General features: G+C 51.3%; 3 protein-coding genes across 3 annotated transcripts; all 3 read right to left on the reverse strand.

Annotated features, from left to right (window-relative positions):
• Positions 1–1,886: 1,886 nt before the first annotated feature.
• Positions 1,887–2,616, reverse strand: MYCFIDRAFT_181934 (uncharacterized protein). Its single transcript, XM_007925450.1, has one exon. The coding sequence runs from the start codon at positions 2,589–2,591 to the stop codon at positions 2,196–2,198; it is 396 nt and encodes a 131-aa protein (XP_007923641.1). The 5' UTR covers positions 2,592–2,616; the 3' UTR covers positions 1,887–2,195.
• A 3,477-nt stretch (positions 2,617–6,093) lies between these two features.
• On the reverse strand, positions 6,094–7,898 carry MYCFIDRAFT_45250 (uncharacterized protein; the record flags this gene model as incomplete). The annotated part of the gene is made up of 2 exons (XM_007924316.1): positions 6,094–6,782; positions 6,833–7,898. The coding sequence occupies 2 exons, from the start codon at positions 7,896–7,898 to the stop codon at positions 6,094–6,096; spliced, it is 1,755 nt and encodes a 584-aa protein (XP_007922507.1).
• A 533-nt stretch (positions 7,899–8,431) lies between these two features.
• Positions 8,432–8,999, reverse strand: MYCFIDRAFT_65522 (uncharacterized protein; the record flags this gene model as incomplete). The annotated part of the gene is made up of 4 exons (XM_007924515.1): positions 8,432–8,624; positions 8,683–8,750; positions 8,800–8,931; positions 8,982–8,999. The coding sequence occupies 4 exons, from the start codon at positions 8,997–8,999 to the stop codon at positions 8,432–8,434; spliced, it is 411 nt and encodes a 136-aa protein (XP_007922706.1).
• Positions 9,000–9,927: the final 928 nt, after the last annotated feature.

Genomic DNA, 9,927 nt, shown 5'->3' on the forward strand with positions numbered 1-9,927 from the left:
TAGGCCCATCGTGGAGATTGGAACGCCACCGAGTTCCGAACGGCACCATTTACACACCTGTACGTTTCTTTTTTTTTTCGCAAAAATTTTCCCGCCTTTACTACTTGGGGAAAGGCCCCTTTCCAGTGCTCGTCAAATTTTTTTTCGGATTGTAGGGGGTTGGCTTCTTGGGCCAGTCCGCAAGGATTCCACCGGTTTACCGGTTGTGGTTAGGGGACTCAGGTCTTCTTGGAAGAAGAAGTAACCCTTTTTGGGATTTCGTTTCCCCCGGGTCAAAGCAAGGGAATGGGTAGAGAACCCGTGGAAAATTCCGGGACCCGCAATTCGATTCAATTGCAAAAGGGGGTATGTAAATATTTCAAATTTCAACCCATCCATCCCAAATTCTCATCATTCCTTTCCTTCATCGGGGGTCCAGGGATCCAGCAGTAGAGAGGGCAAAAAAACCCCCCCCCCCCCCCACCATGCCTCCCTCTCTGAAGATAAGAATCAATAATACGACTCTCGACTCTACTCCCAGAATCCCAATCCTCATCACCCTGCGGTCTAGAATAGACGGATGAAGCAATAATCCGACGTCCACATGGCGCCCTAGGCGTTGGAACTGGAACTTGCTCGCTCTGGAGACTTAGCAGTGAAGCGCGTTGCGAGAGGTACTCTTGCTCGGGCTCGTGAAAGTCGAAGGGAGAGACAAGGTGGTTTTCTGCCAATGACTGGAATCTCGTGGCGGTTTCTGAAGAAGCTACTCGAGGCTTCTGGTTCGGAATGGCCGGGGCAGGAGCCTTACCTTTGCCTTGAGCGGGAGTGAAAGGCGCTTCTTCTCCCGACTGAGTCCGAAATCCCGCAGTGGTGGGTGTCCGATCGTGTTCATACTCATCTGTGAAAGGATTCGTAGAGAATTTCGCATGATCTCGGTCCGGAGGGACGTAAGGAACTGTGGCAAAGTCAACGCCCATTTTAGTCTGATTGACGAATTCTTCGATCATGCGAGTCCTACTGTCTTGTCTGCCGTGCTCCTGCTCCTGCTTGCCATAAGAAGTCTGAGCAACGAAGCCCTCGATCATCTTGGATCGCTCGTCTTCGATGTTGCGTTCGGGCGAGAGTTGGTTCAAAGCGACGCCGAGATCGAACATGGCTGTGACGGGAGCTTGCTCTTGGTAAGAAAACTCCACGGAGGCTTTGATCCATTCTTCCATGAACAGAATCCGAACGCTTTTTCGCCAGTTCTTAGGCTTGATTCGTGAAATGATTAGACCGCCGAGAGCTACCAGTGTTGGGACATCTTTGGCGACGAGAGCAAGCTTGCAAGCTGAGCACTTGTGCTCATGGTAGGTGAAGTCAGTAGGATCTCGAAGAAAGGTCTTGCGGAAGTCGCCAGGCTTGGTCCAGATGGCATTGACCTCTTGAAGGATGAAGTATTGGTCCCCTAGAGGCTCGTGTTTGTGGGCGAGACTGGGCGGATAAACTTCATCCTTGACAACTTCCAGAATGCTGATGATGGGTAGAGGGTTGATCTTGTGGTGGCGAGAGCAGAAAGTAGAGAGCTTTGGCAACTTACATCTGAGATGTGGTGGAAGGGCGCCGATGTTCTCTTTTAGCTCAGCCTCGTAGGCATCGTGTGATGGACTGTCTGGCTGAGGTGATACTTTGAATAGTGGTGCAAATTTCTTGATATCGTCAGGCGACAGGTCAGTGTATTCCCTGGGAGGGAAGTTCTCGCGGTGATGTCGCCGCACGGGAGGTGCTGGGCTGGATCCTGGTAAATGCATTTTGTTAGATTGCTCCGTGAGGTGAGAGTTGGAGTCCAACTTCGAATAAGATTTCAAGGACTGCCTGCAGTCCTGTGTCGAGTGAAGAATTGTGAAGTGAGATTCCTGTGACTGTGTGAGACGATGGGTATATGATATTTGGCGTTGTCTCTGAATACAATCCATTATGTGGCGACAAAGCCCCTTGTCTCGCTCCATTGCGTTCTTTCATCTTTGCTTTGTTCGTAAATCTGCTCCGCTCTTTGGACTATCCTGTGCTCGGTATCGTGTAGTTCTGGTAAAGAAGTTGCTAATTATGTCGTGAGACATACCGCCGAAACATTCGCTTGAACGCTAGAAGTACATTTATGAAAACAGACATCGATCCAGATCATGATGGTTTTCAAAACGTGATGGTTTTCAAAAACGTGAATCATCTGGATGCATTTAGGATCGCTTGCGATTGGTAGCGGTTCCAATTGAGAGGCGCGTGGTGGGTTTCGTGCAGAGAAAGCAAGTGATGGGACCAGCTGTTGGATCCACTCCGATACAAGTTGCGTGACACCATTGCGTGCAACTTTTGCATTGAACCATCTGACCACGGTCGCTGTTGACTCCGCAGGTGCACCGGACCTGTCGACGCTGTGAGGGCTGAGGGAAGTGCATCTCAAAAAATTGCGGGCCCTGCGGATGGGTCGGCGAGATACTTTGGTGCTGCTCCATCGACATAATGCTCCATCGACGATTGTGCGCATCCAGGTCGCCAGTGGAAGAGAGATCTAGACCTCTAGTGAAGTCTTCGGACCCAATGATTGACTGACGACGGTCTTGTGCGACGTCCATTGGGGCTGTATCGATGGATGCAGCAGCAGAACTTGCATCACGTCTAGATCCACTGCGACTAGGTGTCTTCTTCCGGAGGCTTCCGCTTCGTCGTAGCTGCGCAGCTGCGGCTATAGCAGCCCTCGAGGGCGTGACCTTCATCGAAGTGGACGAAGAAGATCTAGGTATAGTGAGGGCGTCGAGGTTCTCAATCGGTGGATCGAGCTTCGCCGCTTTCGGATATCTTTCTTCACCGCGCGCGAAGCTAAACGAGGATGCTCTGCTTGGTGTCTCTTTCGCTTCCTCTGACTCGGCGTCGCTGGAATCGCTATCAAACAAGCCAGGATACCGCGATCGAATTGCCTGCGTTGGGCTGTCTTCGGGGTGGGGAGCATCTGGACGTACTACTCTTGCTCGACCATTTTCGTCGACGGTCAGCACAACTTTCGGTCGGGAGTTCCTGGCTTCATGGGTGGTCGACCGAAATTCGGAAATTGACCCCAGCAGGGATTTGCTCACTCCAATCCGCTTGAGGGGGGACGCCGTTCGTGGAACCTGATTGATATTGCTGCTCTTGATAGGCGTATCTCGGCTGAGCGCAGATTGCGCAAGCTGAGGTCTCGTTGTACCTGTAGTATTGCTTCTGTGGAGTGGAGGTCTGGGCGCAGTCGAAGACGACGCCTGCGATGAGGCCGAGGTAACGGTAGAGATTGAGTCGGCCGTAGCTACCGTCTCGGAACGCTTGTGTTCTGGTTTTGGTGGTTTCTGCTGAACAGTGCCGCTGTCCTTACGATTCGTGGCACTTTTCTTCGGGATGTTGCGTGGCTTGTGTGTCTGCTCGACTGCAGCTGGTTGTTGTTGAGGCTGGACAGGACGAATCGGCGAACTGTACACCAGCGATGGATCGACGCTGACAGTAGTCATGGGCGGCGCTGGAGCCGAAGCAAGTTGCACTGCGGATGACGGGCGCTGCACTGCTGCCTGCACGGGAAAGCTGGTCATTGCAGGGGTGTTGAAGCTGACAGGCGGGGCGCTACTTTGCATGTTTGGTGGGATAGTGGTATCATCAGGCCACTGCATGTGTGGTGAAGAGGCTGGAGCGAAAGGATCGTCTAGCGTAGGTCTTGGAGGTTGCTGCTGCGGGTACAGCTGAGGGCTTGCAGTCTGATCCCACAGAAGTTGGGTCTGAGAATAGACAGGAGCCGATGCAGGGCCAAAATTGCCGAACTGGTAGACGTCCGGCGAGAATTGTAGTTGCGGAAAGTGCATGCCTGCAGGCATATGTGCTGGAGTATTGGCGTCGTTCAGTGATGGCTGCTGCGGTGTCGCAATTCTCCTTGACGCTATGGTCGACGGAGTGCCGAAGGCAATGTGCTGTGGCTGTGGCCTTTTGACATGAGTTCCCCTTGTAGGCGGCGGCGTCTGCATCTGAGTGGTATCGTAGGTCATCATCTGTCCAGGATGGGCCGACATGACCGGAGCGTTGGCATATAACGGGCTGGTCAGTTGAGGCTGATAAGCCGTTTGGCTTGGCGGAGGCATGGCTTGGCTGGTTGGAGCAGCAGCAGCGGAGGCCTGCATATGTGCGTAGTAGTTGGCACGCAACATGTCAGAGGTCGACTGCTGGGCCTGAATGGGCGTCATTGTAGCAGCATCGGGCTGGCGAGGCGTAGATGAGGACATGTGCGGCGTGGTGAAAGCGTCGTGGAAGTGGGACTCAAAAGACATGGTTTTCGGGGTTTGAAAGACATTTTGGTTGTACGAGGCGCTGGTGGGCGTCGCAGTGGGACTGAGAAAGTTCCAGTCGACAGTTCTGAAGTGATGGTGAGCATGGGAGCAGCGATATGGGGCTCGTTCAGGCCCGTCCTACCCATTGTATGTGTGGTCGAACTCCATGGCCCTCTGCACGCAGCGGAGGCCCTGGCAGCTCTTGTTCTTATGGCTTGAGCAAGTGTACTCGCCCTCGCCGGCACCTCCACCCTATGCAAGTCTTAATTCTTCATCATGTGGCTGCAGATGTGGGCGGGCGTGGAGGACGGAGGGTTGGTGAGACGGCGGCCGGTGGTGGGTGGGTTTACGTGCGTTCGTGCAGGCAACAGGCAGCGGAGGGCGATCGATGTGGACAACGTCTTCTACGATACAGTAGTAGGGTCGGGCAGGCAGGCAGGGCAGGGCAGAGCGGAGGAGAGGATTCTTCAGTGCAGCACACGAGATTACAATCCTTTCTCGGCGGGCGGGAGACCGAGCGGTGCGAGACTCAGGTGGAAGTGCGGTAGGCGGTAGGCGGTAGGCGGTAGGCGGTAGGCGGTAGGCTGGCCCTCGCAACTAGTAGCACGTCGCAGTTGTTCCAAGTCCAAGGCTGCAGGTACTCTACAGGGAATTCATTGGTAGATTCCTGGACGCACGGTTACAACTTACTGTACGGAGCCGAGCAAGGTACGACTGAGCATGGCATTCATTCCTCGGTGTGCAGTGCAGTGCAGTGCAGTGCAGTACATTTGATGGCACTGGCACTGGCACTGGCACTGGCACTGGCACTGGCAGGTTGGCGCGGAGATATCCTTGCCCTAGAACTACAGTACCGCAACGGTAAACGGCGGGAATGTCGGTCCTGGCCTGGCCTGAGCACGGCGGGCCACATTTCACATCGCTATATCGCATCATCGATGCCCGCGATCGCACTATTCCCTCCTCAGCTCCTTCAACCTTGCAGCGATTAGGGTCCACCACTGGCCTGACAGTGATTGCGTGCTGCACCTCTCTGCAAGGTACACGACCCTGGACGGTATTCTATGCGCTGCTCAGCCGATAAATCATCATTCTTTTGCACCAACAGCGACTATAGTCAACAGCTCGATCCTAGCATGACGGACGCCACGAGCGCCGCAAGTCAGAGTTATTGCACAGCCGGTATAATAATATGCGACCCTTCGTCCGACGTCCGGTAGTAGTGACAAGGGCCTCAGCAACCTTCCTCTACATAGAATAATAAGGGTCCACATTTGCCTCTGTATATTTGGTAACTTTCAAGCCGCACCGCACCGCTTCTGGTCTGCATCATCGGGGATATATCGGCAAGCGCCACTCATCACATGCGAGCGCCAAGCAGCCGATACACTAGAATCGCACTTCGCTTATCCCTGAGTGGAAATCACCAAAAATGAGCTTGGCCGAAAAGACGAAGTTCAGCGAATAACGTCAGCCCTCGCAACGAAATCTCCACGACCTCATCAGTAGCGCTGCACGACATGAGCGGAGTCCAGTGCGTCTGTCATTGTTCCCTCCTGAGCATTGCAGGTGCAGAAAAAATCAATGATTGGTGCGTGGAAGACCAAGCGAGTCAGTCTTTCCCACTACACTCGTCAATGGCCTGCATGTATAAGCAATAATATTGCAATAATTGCCCGTAGCAGCTATCCCGCCATGCACCGCACGGTTCATTCTACTTCGGCATGAATCAGTTCAGACGCTCGTTCATCCACACCCGAAGTCTATCTCACGCCGAACGCCTCGCTGGTTGGTACTACACCCGCATCTCGGGACTTTCACTATTCAAATGCTGAGTCGCAGTATCACGTTCCTCCAGCTCTCGCTGCTTCTCTTCCTTCTCAGCCTGTTGACGTTTGAGTTCTTGACACCACTTGCTATTGGCGCGAATCTTAGCTCCATACTTGATGAAAACGAACGGCACAATGCCCATGACCACGCTGAGGAAGCCAAGGAGCGTGCAGGACCACGCGATCCCTAATCTCCTATACATCGGGCGTGCTGCGAAAGGGATCACCACTCCAAATATGCTTCGCGAACAACTCGCAGCGCCCATGGCACTTGCCGCAAAGATTTCGTATGCATCCACAATGTAATTGATCAACGCCATAAATATCAGTAAGAAGCCGATTCCGAAGGGAAGCGCGGACAATGTCGGTACGATCCAGTGCATACTTGGCCTCGCAGTCCACCCAAGCCAGAACAAAGCGATGGCGAACAATGGAGCTCCGAGAAGTGCGACGGGCAGTCGCACAAACTCTTCTTGCTGCGACCATATTGGAGGAGGAGTTCTGGCTTTGGCCTTGGCGAGGTAATGTTCCCACCATAGGTATATACCTCCTGCAATCATCGATCCAACGCCGATTGGCAAGAATGCCAACCCTTCTTCTCCAGCGTTGAAGCCGTAAGTACCTTGGAAAATAATCGGATACGCTTGGAAGTAGACTGCCGGCAAGTCAGCATTCGTGCGTGATGGTATGTATCGAAAGACTTACTGTAGAAAATGGCGTAAGCCACCGACAGATATAGACAGCTAAACAAGACAATCCATTCAAACAGGAACATGCGAATCGGCCTGGTCAGAGTGATCGTGCAGAACTCGCCCCAACTCTGTTCGTCCAGTTCGATGGGGGCCACGATGTTTTCCTTGCCAGTCTCCTGACGCAGCCTCTCGGCTTTCCTCTTGAGCAATATCGGCCCATAAGTTTCAGGCATGAAGATGACGAAAGGCCATGTGACGCCAGCAATAATGGCACCAATCCAGAACGTCCATCGCCAGGATACAGTGGAAACGAATCCAGATATTATGGGTCCTGCCAAAGGTCCCCAAGTTGTCGCTGCCATGAACAGCGTAACTGCCCTGCCCCGTGACTTGGGGGAATCGTAGATGTCTGCGTAGACCCCACCGATCACAGAGATGGGCGTGCTGCTCCCGATCCCAACCAACAGTCTCATGACAATGAATCCCGAGAACGTCGGCGCCAGAGCACAGCCAATTTGAAAGGCTGTAAAGATAACAAACGTGCCAATGACTACCCATTTGCGCCCGAAACTTTCACTCATGGGAGCAAACACCAAAGGTCCCAAGACGTATCCGATGAGGTATATTGACACTGGCAGTACCAGCAGTGATTGATTCGTGATGTTGAAATATGCTGCGAGTTCCTGCGTCGCTCCAGATGGTAGCGAGCTTCCTATGGTCGAGTTCATCACCAGAGCCACACATGTCCAGGTGACATACAGCTTCTTCGCCAGACTCCAGTTGTATGGGTTCTCGGGGTCACCGCGTGTGAAGGAGACGATTGTCCTTTCCTCATTGCCATCATGCTGCTCGCTCGGGCGGCGGGACGGTGTTTTCGATGATTGTCGAGAGTCGAAGATCTTCTCCTCTGGATCCGTAAGCTTTTCATCCTCGTCGTTTCCAGCGTGACTTCTACATCTGGTGTCGGTGGCTCCACTGTCTGTGTTGTCACCAGTGAAAGTGCCTGTTGGCTTCTGGGTACCGATTCTAACTTCTGCCGCCGCCGAAGAAGGCGCAGCAATTTCTTGCTTGGCACTCATCTTTGCAGTGACTGGCGATATGCAAATGCGGCACGGCTGCTGGAAGGATGTATGAAAACATGGAGCGACTGAGATGATTGCTATTGTTTTGCCCGATGAGATTGCATTGCGATGGTTGTAGATGGGAAAGAATGTTCTACTTCTCTTGTGAGCTAACGGTAGCTTTCAACCGCCACCGAGCGCATGATGGCTGCTTGATCTGTTTTGCATTTGCAGAGCAGCACGGATGTCGGCACAGTTCCCTCAGCAAGTGGGTGAATGGCCTTGCTTGACCTCGGGTTGCACTGGCCGTCCCGCGTTTTCAGTAGCGGAGACAGCAAATAATGGTTGGCCTGCCGCCGATCATTTTCCGCAGCGCATTTCTGTTTCGTTGATGTTGCACAGAGAAAATGTCGCTGCTTGGCGTATGCGAGGCTCTTAGCAACGCTTTATAGCGGTGGCCCTCTGCTGGCAGGATTGTTCGAAATGCCGTTGCGAGTAGTGAATATTTCATCACAATATTTCCGACACGGAGGCTGAAGCCATTGAGCTACTCAGACTTCCAGATTGATGCTCTTACCGAAGCGAGCATATAGGCTGCTTTTGAGTGATTGCATCTCTTCGCGATACTCGGCCAGCTTCTCTTCGAGGGTTGACACTTCGCCGTCGATTCGTTCCACAGCGGCTAACAACAGCTCCTGAACCTCCGGCACTGGCAGGTTGAAGAAAGAGTCGCCGATTTTGTAGCTGCTAGATGTCAGCATACCATACCTTATAAAATACTCGCTTACACTGAATTGCTTACGGGACCTTGTCGTCCTCGTCTGCCAGCTCGAGCTCAGAAGAAATCTCTTCTAAATCCTCCTTGTCTTTCTGCTTTATGTCAACAAGACCCTCGCCATTATGGAACCAGAAGCCATACCTGCTTGATTTTCAATTCCTCTTCTAAACCCTTTTCGCGGGAGTGAAGGCGACTGAAGCGGTTGATCTTGTCCTGGTCTTCTTTGCGCACTTCTTTCTCCTCTCCTATCTCAGCCTCCTCCTCACGGGAGAGCTGAAGATGTTAGCACCCGGTCCGACACGTGATCGCAATCATCATCTCACCATTCGTCTTGACAACATTACTATCCAGGGCACTTGTGTAAGCGCGTGTTTTTGGAGGCACAGGCGAGAATGGCGAGCTTCTTGGAAGTCTCGGCTGAAACTACCTCCTCTCAGGCGCTCCCTGTCTCCACTCAGACCCTGCCAAGACCGCCGGAGGCAAAATCCTGCTTGTAGGGTCTGAAGCCAGAATGTTAGAGCCTACCTACTTTTCGGTTATCTTAATGTGAACATTATGCGCAGCATATATTATAAAAATCTAGTTGGTGCGATCGACAGGGAATAAAAAGGGAAGCCCTTTAATATAAAAATCTTATAAATACGACGTTATAGCGTTAAGCTATATTAATCGCAAATTAGTTGCCTTAGGAAGCCTGTCTTATCGAGAGCCCGGTCGACTAACTCGATATATCGCATTGTATAACCTACGTACAATATTACTCTTATCTTAAAGAGCGTACAATTTTAAGTATATTTAGTATAGAGCGTAGTACTATATAGTATCGTAGGATTAAGGTATTCTATATACGAAAACGCTCCTTAAGCCGGCCTAAAAACACCCGATGTCGTTTTAGCTAATACACCTCTAAGACATACACTATTCGATAGATTATATAATTCTAAGCAGAAAATATATAGTAATAACTATTATACGACGTTATAGTATTAAGATATTGTCGATACGCCGAAGCTACTTTTAGTCGGCCTTAGCTAGCTTTTAGTAAGGGAATATCTAGCATTTAATCGCGTATTCTACGATATAGTAACACTATATTAACCTATTATAGGGTAGATTAGCATTATAAAGCATTCTATATCGATTAGTGTTAGTCTTAGATATATATAGTACTACTATATTATACTATATCGATAATAGTAAATGTCTTCTATAATACCTTAAACTATCGCGTAAAACGTGTATTCTATATATATATATAGCGCGTAGATA

The sequence above is a fragment of the Pseudocercospora fijiensis genome, assembly GCF_000340215.1.
Source record: "Pseudocercospora fijiensis CIRAD86 unplaced genomic scaffold MYCFIscaffold_2, whole genome shotgun sequence".
NCBI classification, from domain to species: domain Eukaryota; kingdom Fungi; phylum Ascomycota; class Dothideomycetes; order Mycosphaerellales; family Mycosphaerellaceae; genus Pseudocercospora; species Pseudocercospora fijiensis.